Source organism: Camelus bactrianus, chromosome 13 (assembly GCF_048773025.1).
Source record: "Camelus bactrianus isolate YW-2024 breed Bactrian camel chromosome 13, ASM4877302v1, whole genome shotgun sequence".
In the NCBI taxonomy this organism is placed as follows: Eukaryota; Metazoa; Chordata; class Mammalia; order Artiodactyla; family Camelidae; genus Camelus; species Camelus bactrianus.
This window is the reverse complement of record NC_133551.1, coordinates 40,352,352-40,371,086: the sequence shown is the minus strand read 5'-3', so window position 1 is coordinate 40,371,086 and position 18,735 is coordinate 40,352,352. Positions and strand designations below refer to the sequence as shown.

At 48.8% G+C, this 18,735-nt stretch overlaps 1 protein-coding gene across 2 annotated transcripts; it reads left to right on the top strand.

Moving 5' to 3' along the window:
• Positions 1-37: 37 nt before the first annotated feature.
• Positions 38-14,987, top strand: MRPL37 (mitochondrial ribosomal protein L37). 2 transcript variants are annotated; one of them, XM_010951832.2, is made up of 7 exons: positions 40-465; positions 3,876-4,059; positions 4,154-4,269; positions 6,972-7,157; positions 9,441-9,598; positions 12,644-12,847; positions 14,763-14,987. In XM_010951832.2, the coding sequence occupies exons 1-7, from the start codon at positions 120-122 to the stop codon at positions 14,838-14,840; spliced, it is 1,272 nt and encodes a 423-aa protein (XP_010950134.2). In that variant the 5' UTR covers positions 40-119; the 3' UTR covers positions 14,841-14,987. The 2 variants fall into 2 exon arrangements, with proteins under 2 accessions (XP_074232524.1, XP_010950134.2); XM_074376423.1 differs by lacking the exon at positions 6,972-7,157 and having other exon boundaries at positions 38-465.
• Positions 14,988-18,735: the final 3,748 nt, after the last annotated feature.

The window sequence follows — 18,735 nt, the reverse complement described above, 5'->3', positions numbered from 1 at the left end:
TTAAAGCAGCTGTCACTCATACAACGAGGCTTGGCGTCCAGCCCCTTTCGTTCCCAGCAGGCCTTGCGCGCGGGAAGATGGCAGCGTCCTGGTGGAGATCTTGAGGAGATCAGCTCGGTATGGCGTTGGCTTCGGGGCCTGCAAGGCGGGCGCTGGCTGGCTCCGGGCGGCTCGGCCTTGGGGGCTGCGGAGCCCCGAGACGCGGAGCGTACGAGTGGGGCGTGCGCTCCACGCGGAAGCCCGAGCGTCCTCCACCGGATAGGGTGCACGAGATCCCTGGACTGGAGCCCATCACCTACGCGGGGAAGATGCACTTTATGCCCGGGCTAGCGCGGCCAGTTTTCCCGCCCTGGGACCCTGGCTGGACGCACCCAAAATTTCGCCGCTTGCCGCCTCTTCACGAGCACCCACTGTACAAGGACCAGGCCTGCTACATCTTCCACCAGCGTTGCCGCCTTCTCGAGGGTGAGGCCCCAGGATGGGAGGGAGGGGACTTTGTATGTCTACCCAGCACTGACCCCGACCTTCTGTGGCTATGGGCAGAACTTTAAAACTCTGGAGGGTCTCAGTTTCTTCTGCGAAATGGGTCCGACATTGATTCCCATCTTCTGAGAGTTGTCAGGATTAAGTGGGATGTAAAGAGCTGCATGTGTGAGGGGGTACTAGAGTTTTAGTGGCCGAATAAAAAGACCTGATTTGTAGGCCTAGCCCTGCCTCTCACTCTGATTTTGGGCAAGTGGCTGACGCTTCCTGAATCTCCATTTCCTGTGAAATGAGTGGTTTTGTGAAGGTAGTCTACATTGACCCAGCTCTTAACACACTGCAGATGTAACTGTATATTTGAGAACTAGATGGAGGTGGATTATCGTGCAGAGACAACAGAAAGAGTGCTTAATCTGCATGCCTATCACCTCATCTCACAGATTGGTAATTGTGACAGAGAAGGTGATTTGCCCGTGATTTGCTCCCAGGTGCACTGTGGGTTACTAGTGAAGCCAGGGCTATGACCCGTGGTTTCCTAGGTCAATGTTCTTTGTCAAAAGTCAGAGCTGAGATGTTTTCAAGGAAAGGATCCGGACCTAAAAGTTGTCTAGTCTTTTAGCACTCCTGCTCCCTTTCACTTTCACTAAGAACAGGTTAAAATGACTTTAGCCAAAACCATCTGTATGTCTAGGGCAGGACCAGACATTATTTTCCAGATTCAATAGCAGGGGGTTAAGGGAGTGAGGGCTTATGTATTGAGAAGCCTTTTACCCATTTTTCCACCTCATTCTTCCTTAGTCCCTAAATTAGGATGAGGTTAGGGCAGGTCCTGAAAACACAAAATGGTCCAGGTAAGTGGGAGCAGAATTTCCCAGTGAGTAATTAGGGAAGAAAGAGACCTGGCAGGATTTGGAGACAAAGACAGAGAATAAATCCTAGGTTTGAAGAAAACTTAAGTCAACCAGCCAGCCTCTTAAGCTGCTCAAACCCATTCCTGAAAGCTGGTTTTCCAGCCCTTAAATACTTTGTGTCCTCACAGGGTGTTGCGAAGGACTTCACAAGACTTGGCACCCTGAGGGACCCTGGTAACATTACCATGTGGATGAATTGCACAGATATTTTAGAAGTTAAGATTAACTCGTTTGACTAGGCTGAAGACATACCCTATGCTTTGACCATATGCAGAGAGGTTCTGTAAAGTCTATAATAAAACTCTGCAAGATAAGGGCTAGAGAAGCAGATTAAGGTAATGGAGAGATCTTGGGCTTTAACGTAGACTCCGGTTCTCCTTCCAGCTCCATAGCTTATGAAGTATGGGACTTGATACAAGTTTCCTTAGTCTCTCTTGAGTTTCATCCTCCATTCCCTAAAGTCCCATCCAACCTGAAGATAAAGCTCCTGGTAAAGGGTAGATGGCAACGTGTAGTAAATGGCAGCTCTTACATATTATTAATAGTGAACCATAAAATCTTAGTATTTTATCCATTTTCAAATTTAAGGAACAGTGGCAGAGTTGGGAGTAAAACTCATGTTATCTGAGCCCAGTCCAGGGTTCTTTCTGCTGTACCACAAAATCTGGAAGTTACATTTCTAAATATTTGTGTTTCTGATCTCTTGAGAGCCTTAAACTGAAAAGTCTCATTGCCTTTCATTTATCACCACAAAAGAAATTGTCTGAGGTTGTTTCCCCCATGTCCTAGATTCCTTTAATCCGAGACATAGGTTTTCTTTCTTTTTTTTTTTTTTTTTGGTGGGAAGGTCATTAGGTTTTTATTATTTATTTATAATGGAGGTACCCGGGATTGAACCCAGGACCTTGTGCATGCTAAGCACACGCTCTACCACTGAGCTCTACCATCTCCCCGAGACAAAGTTTTTCAAATGAAGATAGGTCCCTGAGTCAGAGTGGTCTTTTTCTAGTTGGGGTAAGTAGCCTGCCAACCAAAGCAGTCACCAGAATTCTGTCTACTGATGGGCACAGTCGTTAAAAAGAATGCAGTGTTAACTTTGATCTGAGGATAGCAGACTGGTTTGTGGACTTAATGTAGTATTTAGGTTCCTCAGTCTGTGCCTGACCCTCCTTTAGGGAAGTAAGATTTGGGGAAAGTGAAGCAAGGGAGTTGTGCCTGGCACAACAGCCCATCCCGCTGAGTAGGGGATTTAAATTAGTTTAATTTTTAAAGATTAAGCAGTTTGAATCAAATCTATTTTAGTTTATTTATACTCCTTGTCCTGAAAAGTATTTTGGGCATCTTACAGAAATTTTACAGCACAGCCAGATTAAATTAAAAATAGATAGCTGAGGAAATCAGAACAAAGGAACAATGAAACAATGAGGTTAATACAAAAAAGCTGTATGTGATCTATTTGATACAGGAGAGACCCAAAGTTGACCCTCAGCTTGCTAGCACTCAACAAATGGTACAAGATGGGGTCAGCTGACAGGCCCATTGCCTGTTTCTATAGTTTTATAAGAACAAACCATGCCCACTTATTTACTTATTGCCTGTGGCTGCTTCTGTGCTATAATAGCCGAGTTGAGAAGTTGTGACAAAGATTGTATGGCCCGAAAGCAGAAAATATTTACTGTCTGGTCCTTTAAGAAGTTTATTGACCATTGGAATAGAGAAGAACATTTTGAGTTTTACAGTTCACCATATCCAGAAGATGAAACAGTTCTCTACCCAGGAAAAACCCAACCTTCCTGTACTGAGGCCAGGGAGAAGTTCAGAAGGTCTCAAGCAGGACCCTCTGTAATAAATTGAACAACATGCTAAGTGTGATTCTTTTGACAAATATAGCAGTGTGTTTCATAGGGCTTCTTCATATAAAAATTTGCTTATAAAATAACTTGTTATAGAATCTCAGAGTTAGATGAGATGTGAAAAATTATCTAAGTGCTCCCAAACTCAGGGGTCCTCAAGTTATTCGTGATCCAAAAGTTATTTCCAAAAGTTTCTTCCCCTTGATATATCAGTGTGGGCTTAATCCTGGGCTGACATCTAAGGAAGCGTATTTGGCAGACATGAGCTTTTTCAGTCAGGGACTGGGGTTTACAGAAAAGATCTAGGTTTTAGGGTCTGTCTGAATCCTGTAGGCAACAGATAGACCTTTGCAAGATTCAGCCTCATGATCTCAGCCATCTTAGCGGCTGTTTGAATTCCTCCTGCGGCAAGTACTCGTTACACCTCAGTCAACTGTTAGCTGTCCTTAAGTAGATAGTCATTCCTGAAGCTGAGTTGAAATGTGGTTCTCCTCGCTTCCACTCTTTATTCTTTGTTCTGACCCCTTGAAGCTGCCTTTTCCCCAAGATGCTACCTGGCAGGCTTAAGCATCTCTTCCTGAATCGTCCTTTTTTTAAATTTTTGTTTTTGTAACTGATTACCCTAAAGGTGTAAAGCAGGCCCTCTGGCTTACCAAGACCAAGTTAATAGAAGGCCTTCCTGAGAAAGTGCTGAGCCTTGCTCATGATCCCAGGAACTACATAGAGAACCAGGATGAACGTGTTCTGAATGTGATCTCTCATGCTCGTCTCTGGCACTCTACTGAAGACATCCCCAAGAGAGAGACATACTGGTAAGTTTCCCCCAAGTCAGTAAGGTTTACAACTGATGGATCTTGGAATCAGCCTGTTGCTTAACTTCTCCAAACGTTTCTTCTTTCATTTAAGCCCAGTCATTGTGGACAGTCTGATACAGCTCTGTAAATTCCAGATCATCAAGCATCCTTCTCTGGCCAGGCGGATCTGTGCCCAAAACAGCTTGTTATCCACCACCTGGAATCGAGGTTGGTCATCCCGTATACCAGAAAGCCCCAGTCTGTTCCTTATCTTTCTACTCTTGGCCCCACCACCAGCTCGTATTCCCTTCCCTGCTGCCATACCTGTTCTCACTCCCTTTGTCATGGTCCAGTTTTGTGGCTCAGATACATCCTCAATGTCGTTAGCCATAGCCCAGCCTTTTTTGTTTTTACTCACTTCTTTCCAAGACTTAATTCTCTTTATTAAGTTCTTCTAAGGGCCTAAAAGTTGAAGTGAGGAAGTAATAAAACACAGTTTCTGGGCTCGCAAAGCTCATATTCTATTGTACCCCATTCTTACTTTTCTCCTTTTCTGAATCCATTTTCCACAGAGCTGCTAGAGTGATCTTTCTAAAGTGCAAGTCATGTTATGTCCCTTCCCTGTTTCGGATCCTTCACTGTCTCCCAGTAGCTTAACCATTTATCATACTATCCAAGGTCCTCTGTAATTTGGCATCCACCCAGTCTTTCTAGTCTTGTCTTCTGCTCTACTGCCCCCACCCCCATTCCCAAATTCACACTTAGCCACTTGCAGCTTTTTGGCTGCAAGCTTTGTGTGCCTTTGTAGGTTCTGTATAGTCTGTCTGGAGTGCTCTTTTCTACTTTCCTCACTTGACTAAATTCTACTACTCTGCACACTCAGCTCAGGCCCCTTTACTGTGTAAATCCACAGGTTAGTTCTTCCTCCTCTGTGCTCCTTGTGCCCATATGCCTATTTTTATTATAGCACACATTATATTATATTATAATTATCTAGTACAGTTTCTGTCTGCTCCAGTAAACTGTGAGCTAATGACAAGGACTGTGTCTTCTTCATTTTTGTCCATAGTGTCTGACAGCTCATGGCACACAATAGGTGCTGACTGAAGGAACAGGTGAATGAATACCAAATTTCAGGTGTTTCAGGCAGGGGTGTTCCAAGTACACAGGTGTCTATTTGGTGGAATCCTGGAGCAGGGGAACCAGCTGTGGGACAGTTTGGGATTTTCAGAACATCTGCTTGGTCTGGTTTCTCCAGCTTGCCCCTTTGAGTATGGACTTCCTGGCAAGGAGTCAACTTTGCAGAGGTAATGGCACCACTAAGGAAATTAGTGAGCCTCATTAATAGAGGAGTACTTGTTGGCCCATTATCAAGTATTACCTCTAATTAAACTGCCCCATTTGGAGCTGTCACTGGAGGAGGGATGTGGAGGGAATTGAATTGGAAACCACAGTAGAATGGTCTGTGGGGAGAATCTAAAACCCAAGGTTAGGAGAGGTCCAGGCACATTTATCTTCCTTGCAGATTATATGTGAGGAAACAGGAAATACTTGAGAAAACGTTCTTGAGGTGTGGGCATGATGTGTTTTAACATGCGAATCAGAGTTTATCCATCCACAGATGTAGTATCCTTCTTTTGCATAACCAATAAGGGAGGACACATGCTAATTAAATGACAGTGCTGTTGGCCAAACCAGTTGTTAGACATATAGAATCATCAGTCCTGGTCAGTTACCATCACACTGTGATTTGTAATGTTTGGTTTGTATTTCTCAAAACCCAAGCACCTTCAGAGGAAGATTTGCCAGAGAATCCTCAGGAGGCCATTCTCCAGGAGTCTTTCCAGATGGTGTTCGGCCTCCAAGGGGACCTCTGTAAAGGGCACCTACACACGTTCACAGCGGCAGCCTTGCTGGCTAGTCAAGTGTGAATTTGTTTCCTCACACACCTGTGTCTCCATGTAGCAAATGTGCTGATCCAACTTAAGTGAAGCTTTCTGACTGGCTCGATATTTTTCACTCTCAGTGGTTGAGGACAATCTGGCCCTTTTCCTGGGCTTAGTAGCCTTTCTCCTCGGCCTCTAGTTTCAGTACTTCTCTCTCTCCATTCCTCCTTCCTCCAGTCACCCGGACTTACTTACCTAAACTCTGCTGTGGAACAGCACCCAGCACCTGCTGTTGCTCCTTCACTAGAATAGTTTTCCTCCCTTTTCTTTGCCTGGCAAACTCTTACCCAGCAGGTTTCAACCAAGGGCAGTTTTGCCCTCTAGAGGAGATTTGGCATTGTCTGGAGGCATTTTTTTTTTGGTAATGAAGCAGGGCCAGGGTGGGTAGTAGAGGTTCTGCTGGCATCTAGCGGGTAGAGGCCAGGGCTGCTGCCAGACATCTATAATCCACAGGACAGCCTCCCTCGGCAAAGAATGGCCTGGTTCAAGATGTGAACAGTGCCAAAGTTGAGAAGCTCTGCTCTTATCTGTCTTTCAAAACCTAGTTTAAAGGCATTGCCTCTTTCAGGAAGCTCCCCAGGCGTCCCAGAGGAGGTCAGTTTTCCCTACCTCCACTATCTCCAAAGTTGTTCATACTTTTGTTGTAGCACTCACTCCCTGGCCAGCTCCTTGAGAGCAGAGAATTACTCTCACTCATTTCTGCGTCCCCAGTTTAGAGCAGATGCTTGGGAAGATCTGTGTGGGGCGGCCCTGAACTCAGAGACCACCAGTCCTCAGGGTTCATTGGAAAAGGAACATGGGAAGGAGAGTGCATTGGTCAAACCTCTCAGGATTAGCACTTTAATGGAAGTTTTGTTTTTTTGTGATGAGGCTGATCAGTTAGGAAAGCTTTGAAAGACTTGAGCATGGCAGGAGGAAAGCCTTAGACTTTGCTGAGCTAAGGCTTTAGACCATGTTGGACTAACTGTCTTTCTCTGCTTTTAGAGTCTGTTCTTCTTCAGGTCTGTGGTTCTAGCAGAGCTCAGCTGAACGCCAAGGATCCCCTGCCCCCTATCGCCTCCAGAGAGGAGGTGGAAGCTACTAAGAATCATGTTCTTGAGACCTTCTATCCCGTATCTCCCACTATGGGTCTTCAAGAGTGCAACGTTTACGATGTGAATGATGACACAGGTCAGTATCAAAGTCTTTGACTTTTAGGCATTATGGAAATGGGGGACAAGCTGGTTCTGAAGAGAGAGGATGTACTGAGTACTTCTGGTGCATTTTCTCCTAAGGCTGGTGAGACAGGTACTGTTAACCCGATTTTATAGGCAAGGAAACTGAGACTCAGGGAGGTTAAGTGATTTGCTCAAAGGGCTGACTTTACTTTTGAGCCCTGAGAAGTAATTCCGTTACATCAGTTTTAATGGGTGGCTTGACAGGCATCAAATGTTTCCTTTTTTCGTAGATCCCTTGAAAGACACCCCCCTCTCTGTGCACCCTGTAAACTCTGGCCAACCTCCTACTAGGACTGAGGAAGCCCCATAGTCCTTGAACGGGGCTCTTTATCCCATCTCCATCGAACAGCACACTGCCACTGACCCAGGGAGCCCAGACAGAAATAGGGAGTCAGGCTGGGCAGGCCTGCAGCTCCTGCCATCCGCTTAGTCCTGAATTGTGGCACCCTCCTCCATAACCTCTTCATTTCAGCCACAACCTTGGTCAGTGCCTACTGTCTCACGCAGCCTACTACCACAGCCTCTCAGCCGGTTAGTCTAACCCAGGCTAGGTTCTCTCCAGTCCCTCTAGTTCACAATTTCAGAGTAGCCTTTCTAAAATTTAATCCCATGGCTCCCCACCCCCTCCCCCCCACTGCATGTTGGATAAAGTTTGAATTCCTTAGCTTATCACCCAAGGGCCTTCACGTCTGCCATCTGCCTCTTTCTCCAGCCTCATCTTCATCTGTTCCCCACGAGCCCATTTATTCACGGTGCCTTTTCTCACCACCAGGCTTCAGCACTTCCTCTTCCCTCTGCTTGCACTTTTGACATTTACTGCTTTTTCTCTTCAGCTTAGTAACTTCCCACCTTTCACAGTTCATTGTAGGACTCACTTCTTTCCAGAAATGCTCTGCGACCTTTCTGTCTGGTCAGGGGCCTTTTATCCATCCTTGCACAGCCCTTGACTCCCCTTGTGTCTTGATGTGTCCCTCTGTATGGATACCGTCAGTTTTCTTGTCTGTCTTCCTTTTAGACTTGGTGAGCTCCTCACTGGCAGTGGCAGGCTCGGCAGGGCCTGTGTTCCTGGTACCTGTCTTGGAGTTTGGCACAGAGTGAATGCTGAGTGTTGGGCATTCACACATGCTGAGGCACTGAGGCAGGCAGGCAAATCATGTCTCTCTTTTAAGTAGTGTTCTCTGAGATTTTCCCAGCCTTTCTCGTCCTCCTTTTCACCTACTTTCACTAATCCAGGTCACTCATTCTAGACACCTCCAGCCTCCAAGGGTTTACTCATGGCCATGCAGGGGAAGAGAAAGCTGACCAGACAGGGCGGTGGCTGAGATGAACAAGTGCTGAATCCCCTCACCTCCTGACCCTTCCTTCTCCTCCCTTCCACCCTGATAGTTCTGGCCTTCCCAAACCACTTTTGCTCTTCTGATTCCTTTTGGCTTGAAGCAGACCAGGTTCCCCCAGGCCACCCCTGTTTTGGGGGGCCTGTATTTTTTTTAATGACACCCCAGTTCCCCACCTGTTCCTCCCCTTTCCTGTGCTGCCATCTTCTGATAGTGACTCTGTACTTGTCTGTTTAGTTCTGTGTGTAAATGGAATGTTGTGGCGATCACCCCTCCCCGCTGCCTGATTCCCCTCCCCTTTTTCCATGGTCGTAGCCACTTATGGAAGCAGGACCAGTAAGGGACTGTCAATTAAAAAGCACACACACAACAACTAAAAAAAAAATCTCAGCGCAGTGTTGTGAGGTATGAACAAGTCATTTGTTATTAATCATAAAGTATTCAATTTTGCAAATGATTTTTTAAAAAAATAGTCACCATAGATTTCGAGTTATCCTTCTAATATCACTGTCATCTGTGTGCTTTAATGAGTAAGAACAGGGTGGAGTTAGAGCTAGCCTGCAAGAATCACCTGTAACAGGTTGACAAGCATCCTTTATAAAGAACCAAATAGTATTTTAGGTTTTGCAGGCCACATACGGCATCTGTCACAGCTACTTAATAGATGTATGTAAATGAGTGGGTGGTGGTGTGCTATAGTAAAATTTTATTTTCTAAAACAGTCTGGGGCCAGATGAGGCCAGCAGGTTGACGTTTGCCAGCCCCTGAGCTGTAGTGATAGTATCTGCCTGTACTGAGTTTCTGTAGTGCCTGACACTGAGCTTAGATGGGGTGACTTTCCTAAGGCTTTGGGGAAGGCTGATTAATCTTTTCCACCCCTCACATGATTACATATCTTGCAGGATTCCTAGAGGGTTATCCTTATCCTTATCCCCACACCCTGTATTTCCTGGAGTCATCCAATTTACAACAACACCGCTTTCAACCAGTTCAGCTGCGGGCCAAGATGATCCTGTTTGCCTTTGGCTGTGCCCTGACTCAGGCCCGGCTCCTCTATGGGGTATGTATGTGGAGAAGACCACCAAGCTGCCTTACATTGTATTGATCTCCTGCCTTAGACTGCTCAAAGGAGGAAAGGAGGCATGGAGGGGTTTTTTGCTCAACTGAGGAGTTTTAGGAGAGCTGCTTCCATTCATCCTACAGAGATGAACTGCCGTCTGCTCGTGGCCTATGATGTGCCTGTCTTTTATATAAGATGCCTCATTTGTTGATCACAGTACCCTACACGATCTCAGCATGATCCCCATTTTTCAGATTATGTCTCTGAATCCCAGGGAGGCTAAGAAGCTTGTCAAGCAAAACACAGCAGTAAGTGGTGGAGAAAGTATTAGGACCAGGTAGACCCAACTCCTAAGGCTTCAGTTATCTGTGCTCCAGCACACTGCCTCAGTTCTCTAGTATTGGAGATGGAGCCCCCGGCTCTGTTGGGTAGGCAGGAGGAAGTGATGCAGAAGAGATGATCCAGACCCGCCTGCCAACTCAAGAAAGATTCTGGGGATCCAATATGCCACTTGGCGATAGCCCCTTGATTTTGATAGGAAGTCTCAGGGCTCTAGAAAGTATAGAATGCAGGCTGAGTGGTTGTCACACAGTGCTGTCCCATGATCGGGACAAAGGTTTTTGGGGTGGGGAGTGGCAATAAGGAAGCCCCCAAGCAGGCCTGGGACACTGGATCTCTGGTTTTGTGTGTGTGTTGAGGGGTGGGGGCTGGAATGGTTTTGAAAGCTGCTTTCAGGCTCCCAGGTCTTGGTTAGAGCCTGAAGCTCTCCTGCAAGAGAGATGAAATTCGAAATGTTCTGTCTCCCATCCTACTCAGTCTAGGAACTAGGTGGGGTTGGGATGGTGTGGTTAGCCAAGTGAGATGGGGAGTAGAATGGACCTTGCCTATATTGAGCATCTACTGTATGCAAGACATTTCCTTAGGACTCCTTATGTCAGTGGTTCTTAAAATATGGTCCTGGATCAGCAGTGTGAACATCACCTAGGAACGTACTGTATCAGAGACTCTGGGGGTGCGGCCTGGCAGACAATGTTTTAACAAGCCCTCCAGGTGATGCTGGTACAAGCTAAGTTTGAAAACCACTGCACTGAAATTCGAGAACCATTGCATTATTTAATCCTTATAGTAACCCCCTGTAGCAGATACTGTTAGCTTCACTTTACAGATGAAGAAACAGGCTCAGGGAGGCTCCAGTAACTTCCCCAAGGTCATACAGCTAAGAGATTAGCAGCTGTCATATCTTTATGTGACCTGTGTCTTCCCAGTCCTTGAAAGGTTATCTTAATTCCCATTCTGTGACAGTATACTTTCTGAGGCCCTAGAAGATTAGGTAGCTTGCCCGAGATCCCACAGCTAATGAGTAGGGAAGCAAGCATGGGAGCCCTGATCCCTCCGGCTTCAAAGGATGTACTGTCTCCCAACTCAGGGGCAGGAGAGGGAGGCAGCGATAGTCACATGGCAGGTCCCAGGCCTGCAGGCTCATTGTAGTTTCTGTGCCAGCTATTGCCAGCAGAGAATGGGTAGCAACGCCATCGCTAATTGCCACCCAGGTGGGTAGGAGAGGAGGCCTCCCCCACCCCCTCTGGGTACAAATTATTCCTGGGGATGTGAAGCTGAGCAATTATGGGAAGAGCCTCTGTGTAAAAGGTAAAATTGCTGAGAAATTTATGTACTACCTGCAGTTTTATTGATCTGTAGAGGGAGATAAGAGTCAATACAGAATTCTCAGCTACCACTTAGAGGTACTTTTCTTTTTATTTATTTCTCATGCAGCTAAGAACAGGTATTTCTAAGGCCAACAGTCCCAGTGTGGCCCACACTGAGGTCTGATATTAGCTATTCCTAATATCAGATTCAGCCCTGGAGCGGTGAAGGTAGGCAGCATCTTTGAATCAAGGATTCTTTGCCTCATGGGACCTGCCTATTGGATCTTTGTCCAATGGATAGCAGTCACCAAACTGGACGCCTCCACAGTCTCAGTAGGATGAACATGATTTGTCATCCAAACTGGGACACTTGAGAATGACAGGTGCTACTATCAGATACAATGGGGCACTCAGTATAAACCAGGACAGTGGGATTTTAAGTGATTTAATAGCCTGGGATCTGATCTTGGCTCATTCCTGATGGGTAACCATGAGCAAATTATATCACCTCTTTGAACTTCAGTTTCTTCATCTGTTAAGTGGGAGTTTACCACTGGGTTTATGAGATTAGAGGCAACTTTATGTGAAACTGATGTAATGCCTGGCACACGAGAGGCCTTCAGTAAATGGCTGCTGGTATTATTACCATTACCAAGTTGCATTAATTAAAAGAGAGAATTAGAAAATGTGTTGATTGGTGAAATCCTGCTGCTGACATAGCTGGTGTGGACACTCAGGAATCTGACACATACTGAGAGCCAGAAACAAACCCAGGTGAGATGCCTATGTGCAGGCTTAGGGCATTCTAAGATGCCAGACTCTGAGGAATAGGACAGATGGAAATGTGCATGCTCTAGCGCTAGCCAGTGTGGTTTCTGATGCCACACACCGTTGTGACTTCAGACAGGCCACTCCCTCACTGAGTCTCAGTTGCCTCATCCATCAGGTGGAGTGGGAACTGAATGAGGTTGTGTGTATTATATACATTGACCCTCTCGGTTAATGTTTGATGGACGTCATTGTTGTCACCATCAGGTAACACCATGAGTTTGAGGGGTTTCCCGTCATTAACCTCCCAGCTCATCTTCCTGTACTGTGCAGTGTGCCTGGTAATTGCCTCTCAATGGCAGAAATTATTACTTTAATGTGCTCAAGTTGAAGAGCAGGCACCCTGGGGCCACGAGGCATCTGAGGCCAGGCAGAGCCAGGCCGGGTACAGCCGAGAAGGCCTGACCCTGGACAGTGCCCTGAGCTTCGAGTTCTGTTTTTGTTGCCCTGTGGGGAAACCATTAAATAGGGGTAGGGGATTGTTTTAATGGTGAGAACTAGGTTCCTGGTTTGTGCTGTTCCTTACGTCTTACTGTTTCTTATTTGATTTACTTGTCTCCTTTTCTCTTAGAACGATGCTAAGGTTTTGGAGCAGCCGGTAGTCGTGCAAAGCGTGGGCACTGATGGACGTGTCTTCCAGTTCCTGGTGCTGCAGCTGAACACCACAGATCTGGCCCCTGATGAGGGTGTCAAGAATTTAGTCTGGGTGGACTCAGACCAGCTCCTCTATCAGCATTTTTGGTGTCGCCCAGTGGTCAAAAAGAAGGTGGTTGTGGTAAGTCCAGCCGGCTTCAGCCTGGTGACTGGATCAGGGCCATGACTCGTCCTCCCCAGAGCGAGCCTGGGCTGGAGTTGAAGGGATGCTTGTGAGTGGGGCCCTGGCTTTAGGAACTTCATGTTCAGGATCTCTGCCTGGAGGGCTACCTCAGCCCTGCCCATCTCCTAAAACAGCACTTCCCACCCTGGGCTCCCCCCACCCCAAGCTCTTCACCTCTCCTCCCGCTTCCCTCTGCACCCCGCACCCAGCCCTGCCCCGCCTCACGGACATCAGTGTGCGCTGCTGCCTGAGTGGCTCAGGGTCCTAGTGGGTGCTGCTCCTTTCACATGGGAGGCTTCTTCCTTCTCCCTCCTCCCTCTCCCCCACCCTCCCACCGACCCCCATTTCTCTTTCATCTGGTCATCCTCTGTCATTCCAGGTTTAGTATAAAGACTCACCATCTCCATCTCCGTCTTGCTTAAGTGCATCGGGTGGGTTCCCGTGGCCCCTGGGTTCCCCCATCACAGCACAGCCAGGCTGCTGCTCCGTAGGTGTATGTTTACATGTTCTCCTCCATCTGACCCAGCCCCGAGCCCCTCCTGGGCAGGGCCTGTGAATGATGCGTTCATTTATTTCATTCCACAGATAGGGAATTCCTCCCATCGCCTCGTCACTGCTGCACCTCCAGTGCTCAGCTGACAGAGTCCAGGCCTGTCTTCTGTGCAGGGGCAGTGACAGTATCTACACTCATAGTACAATATCCGGCTGTGATAAGCGCTCTGAAGAGACAAAGCAGGACTGGGGGTTGTGAGAGAACAGTGGGGGAACTGCTGGGTCTGTGACTGACTAGCTGTGCCCCATGTCCCACACAGAACCTGAGCAGCTTTGCTTCGATGGAGTAGTAGTTGAGCCTTTGAACATTACCGGTATGTTAGTTGAGTAGTGAGGTCTGGTATCTTCCAATGTTGTTGTTCCCTTGAAATGCCTCCCGGTCTGGGCCCTGCTCTTGGCCCCAGACACCATTCGTTGCCTTTCACCTGCGCAGCCACACCAGCCACCCCCAGGTCTCTGCTCTCAGCTGTGTCTCCCCACTCCCCTTCGTGTCTTCAGGTCCTCCTCTTTCAGCCTCTTCCTTCCAGAATAGTAACTTAATGCTGGCCTGTCCTGCTTTGATCACATGGCTCCTCCTTTCCTGTCTCTTCCCCCGGCTCCTGCCCCCACCTGTCTCTTCCCCCACCCACTCCACCTCCACCGGCACTGGCCCTGGGCTCCAGCCTGACCCTTGCTCTTCCCGCCTTCATTTGTGCCTCTGAACCAGTGCATGTACTGGTCTCTCTGAAGTCTCCTTTCTTTTTTTTCTTTCTGGCCCATTCTACTCGCCCTTTAAGACTTGTTCATACATGATCTCTTCCACATATGAAAGTCGGTGTCGTTTTCCCCCCTGCTTTCTTAGCATCCTTTTCCTACTTCCATTATGAGGCCTGTCGCCTTTCATTATCACTATTTGCACACCTGGCTGTGAGCTCCTTGAAGGCAGGAGGCAGATTCAGGTCACTATTGGGTTTCCAGCACTGGGCACAGCCCCGATATAGAGAATGTGCCTGTTAAATGTGTGCGGAATGAATAGGGGATTATTGTCCTTGAGAATTAAGAGGGGCCACAGAACGTTTGTGGTGGCTGAGGTGAGAGGGATTAGGGATCTGGGCAGTGTCAGCAGACGATGTGGCTGGAAGGTGCTGGGATGCTTCATACCCTCCTCTCCTGCCCAGCCCTCTGGCATCTCTTGGCACCAGCTCCCCAGCACTCCTCCTTGGTCATGAGAGAAAGAAACAGTTATTATCTAGGCACTTAGGATTTACATAAAAGCGACCTTTGTTTTAATTGCTGCCATTAAACCTAGTAGCAGGATCCTAATGGGCTGTGTTCTTTCCAGGAACCTGTTGGACCGACTGGTTTCCAGCCAGAGACTTTCAGGAAGTTTTTAGCTCTGTATTTGCATGGTGCTGTGTGAGCCAAGGACCGTTCCGAGGCCTGGAGCCCCATCCTTGCCCGTCTCCCATGAGTGTCCTGGGTCCTGGGTAGTGCCTGGGGCCTGCCTGGAGCCGCCGTGCTCCTGTGTCTGGGGGTCGTGCAGACAATAAAGAGCCCTTCCGGTGCACTGCAGTCTGTGCTTGTTATGGGGGTGCCATCAGAGGGGCACCCACAGACACAGTCACATGCAGGTCCACGCTGTGAGCCTGCCTCCACACAAGTGCCGGCCCTGGAGCCTGACCTGCCCCAGCTTGAGCCCAGCTCTGTCCGTGGCCCATCTTGTGACTTGAGATAAGACACTTCACCTCTGTGAGTTTTAATTTCTTCATCTGAAGCTTCTGGCTGACATGACGTACCATGTTTTGAAGATTAGAGAGTGTGTATATGTATTGTCTGCCACATAGTTGGTGCTCTGTAATGGTCTCTAGGTTCTTATGGGATTATTTAAATTGTGGACACATTCCACAATGACTGAAGAAAATTCCTTGTGGATTTCTCACTAGTATCCTGGTTAATGAACTGAGTACATCCCTGCTTCTGCTGACCTGTTTGTTCAAATGACATCAAGCCCTGCTGTAGGCCAGGCACCTTGTATACAGCATCTTGTTAAATCCTCACACAACCCTTGCAAGGTATGTGTCATTTCCATATTCCAGAAAAGTATGGAGTGCCTGCCTTCTGTGTGCTGGGCACTGTTCTGGGCCCTGCAGGTGAAGAAGCTCAGGTAGTATAGGGAACTGCTGAAGGTCTTGCAGCTGATGTTTTAGGTCAGCTCCCCAGATGGAGATAGAGATTTGTAGGTGGAAGTTTGGAGAGAGCCTTGAGGATTGGCACCTGCAGGGAGTGATGGTAGCAGCACTGGGTGGAGGAGGGACTGAGCTCAGTGGATTTGCACCTGAGGCCTCAACAAGTTCCCAGCTCCATGGGCACCCTGGAGCAGAATTGTCCCTCGCGGAGGCGAGGTGCTGAGCCTTCCTACAGGTATTGGTGACCTGTCCCCAGTCATCAGATAACACTGCTCCTAACACAGGCGAGACCTTGGGTGACATGCCTTTGTTGGGCTGAGCACAATTTCCAGGAAGATTGCCGAGAGCAGTCAGCCAGGGTACTTCCTGCTGCGGGAGGACCGCTTTGAAGACCGGTCCGGAAGTCCACATCGCCTCCATGGGTGACAGTGCTGTTTCCAGCTCCATGTGTCTGACTCTCAGGTTTTGCCCCTTCCACTTTATAAGGTAGGCTGGGCGGGAGCCAGGGTGGGAGGACGGATTACTAGGAAAAGGATAGACTGAGCTGGCGGTGCTGTGTCAAGAGGTTACGGGGGAAGGCAGCAGTTGTGCGAAAGCAGGGAGGCACAGAGGATCCTGGGGCAGCGGGGAGTGGTTAGCAGTGGGGGGTGCAGGGAGGTTGAAGTGAGGCTGGGTGGGGCCAGCTCTCAGGGGGCCTTGAATGCCAGGCAGTTCAGGCTTCCCCATATAGAAGTTGTCACCCCACCCAAGCAACTCTAGTCGTCTTCCCTAAGGGTGACCTCAGCTTCGAGTTTCTTACGTAGCACCATTAAAAGTGTATGTATAATAAGGACACGTGTGCACGTTACTTAGTGTCCTATTTATAGACTCTTCTACACCTTCTTTTCTTCACCTAATACCTTGGGTTCGTGGTATCTTGCCACATCAGCACCTGTGAGCTATGTTCTTTTGAGCGGCTGCATTAATATCTATCGATGGACATTTGGGTTATTTCAAGTTGTTAGCTATTACAGATAATGCTGCAGTGAGCATCCTTGTTCACGTATCTCAGTACTTCTGCCAGCACAGCCACTGGATACATGCCTAGCAGAATTGCTGAGTCAAAGGGATTTTTTAAAGAACACTCTATGGGGGTGTGGAGGACGAGTTGGCAGGGCCACTGTACAGTCCAGCTGGAGGCCATTGCGGTTATTCTTGGGTGAGTGGTGGTGGTGGCTTGAAGCCAGCCTGAGAGGGCAGAAGCCCCCTGGAGACGGTGGGAGAGTGGAGAGCGAGAGGGCTAAGTGAGCCTGAGGCTTGAGTGTGTGGGGCGGATACTGTGAGTAGGAGGGCAGTCAGCAGATGACCTTGCATCTTGAGGACTGCCCTGGAAGGGGGCCAGTGTTGCAGGGCAGGCCTAGGCCCTCGTCCCAACCTGAGTGAGGACAGCCCCAGTGGCTGGCCTTGGTCTGTGCCTTAGAGCCTGGCACCCACTGCTGTCTCTTAAAGCCCCTTGCAACTGATCTGCCAGGTGAAGCAGCGGTGACTGGCAGTTTCTGGCTTCTGCACCCACAGGCGAGGCGGCAGGGGCTTAGGCCCCACGTGGGGGGTGTAAAGAGCGGGAAAATTCATACGTGGTGGCAGCTGCCCCTCCACAGAGGCCTGCCCGCCTTCCCAAGCCCCAAACGCCCACGTACCTCATCCTCACCGCCCTCTTCTTACCTTCCTTTCCTCGTTAAACACAGGGAGGGAGAAAAACACAAGGTGATTTTAAGGCCCTATTTGGCCTGAGGCCTGAGAAAAGACTACCCACCTACTCAGAGTGAGTCTGGAGGAAGGAATCCAAAGTACTGTATGAGGAGGGTGGACGTGGAGGTCACACTGTTGCTGTAAAAATCCCACTATAGGGACCTGGACTTCTAAGCAACGGAAGTTTGGAACTAAAATGTTGACACTGGCATTGTGAGCACGTGTGAACATACTCTCACTTGGTTACGTGTTTAAGCGTCTTGTTGATCCTTTAGAAAGTTCTTGGTTCATTTCTAGCAGACATCAGTGGACTCAGGGAAAGCCATTTCCGAGAGTCTTCTGCGTTCCAGCTCCCACTCAAAGCCTGGGTTTCCTCATCTATGAGATGGGGTTAAAGCACCTCCCTTTCAGGTTTTCCCCACTGGATTAATGGGCTGCATCTGACCAGGAGGTTTCAAGTAGATGGGTCTGAAGGTTTTCAGAAGCCCCGTGAAAGGGTGAGGTTACTTTGAAAGGGCCCTTTAGGCTGTCTCAGGCTGGACCTAGGGTGGATGCTTGCCAGATGCTGGCCTGAGGCTGCAGGCCCGAGGCTGGGGAAGGAGCAGTCCGGGGTCGCCCCAGGCTTTGGGCAGCATCTCCCTGCTTCCTCTTTTGCGGTGGGAGAAAGTCCCTTAAAGCATGTGTGTGAGCTGAGTGTCTCGGACTGTCTTCCCTGGCTGCTGGAAGACCACCTTGTTTATGGGACCCCTCTCCCCAGATATGTTAGGGAACCTGCAGAGAGGTGCACTTGTTACAGATCGCTCCTAGTGCCCACAACTCAGCTCAGGATAAGCCCTCAGCCACTTGATTGATTTGTCCCGTAAGTGTCCATGAGCACCTAGTATGTGGCAGGCAGGCTGCAAGGCCTTAGCTCTAGAGCAGGGAGCAAAACAAGGTCCCTGCTCTCACAGAGCTGATTTTCCAGTGTCGGGAGGCAGGGAAGAGGGACATGTCAGGATATAAAGAAGAGTTCTCTGGACCAGGCTCTGAGGGGGAGTTGCAGCAGCAGGCTGACAGGGGGAGCACTCTCCGGAGACCTGTGAGCAAGTCAGGAGGGCACGACTGGTCAGAGCTGGGGGGCCTTTCAGAGTCATCCCAAATTGAGGCCAAGTTGGGGGCCTTGAAGTCCCACATCCATCGTTGGCCACCGGCCGCCACCTGGGAGGAGGTGAAACCTGGGGTGAGGCAGCTCCCTGGGGACCAAGGGCAGCACCCAGCAAGGGATACAGTGTGAGCCATCAGCAGCTGGGGATGGGGTATTTACCTCACTGGGTGAGGACTCCGTGAGAAGGTAACATTTGAGTAGAGACCAAACGAAGTGCGGGGCAGGCCAGGAACAGAGCGGAGGAAAGTGCCACAGCT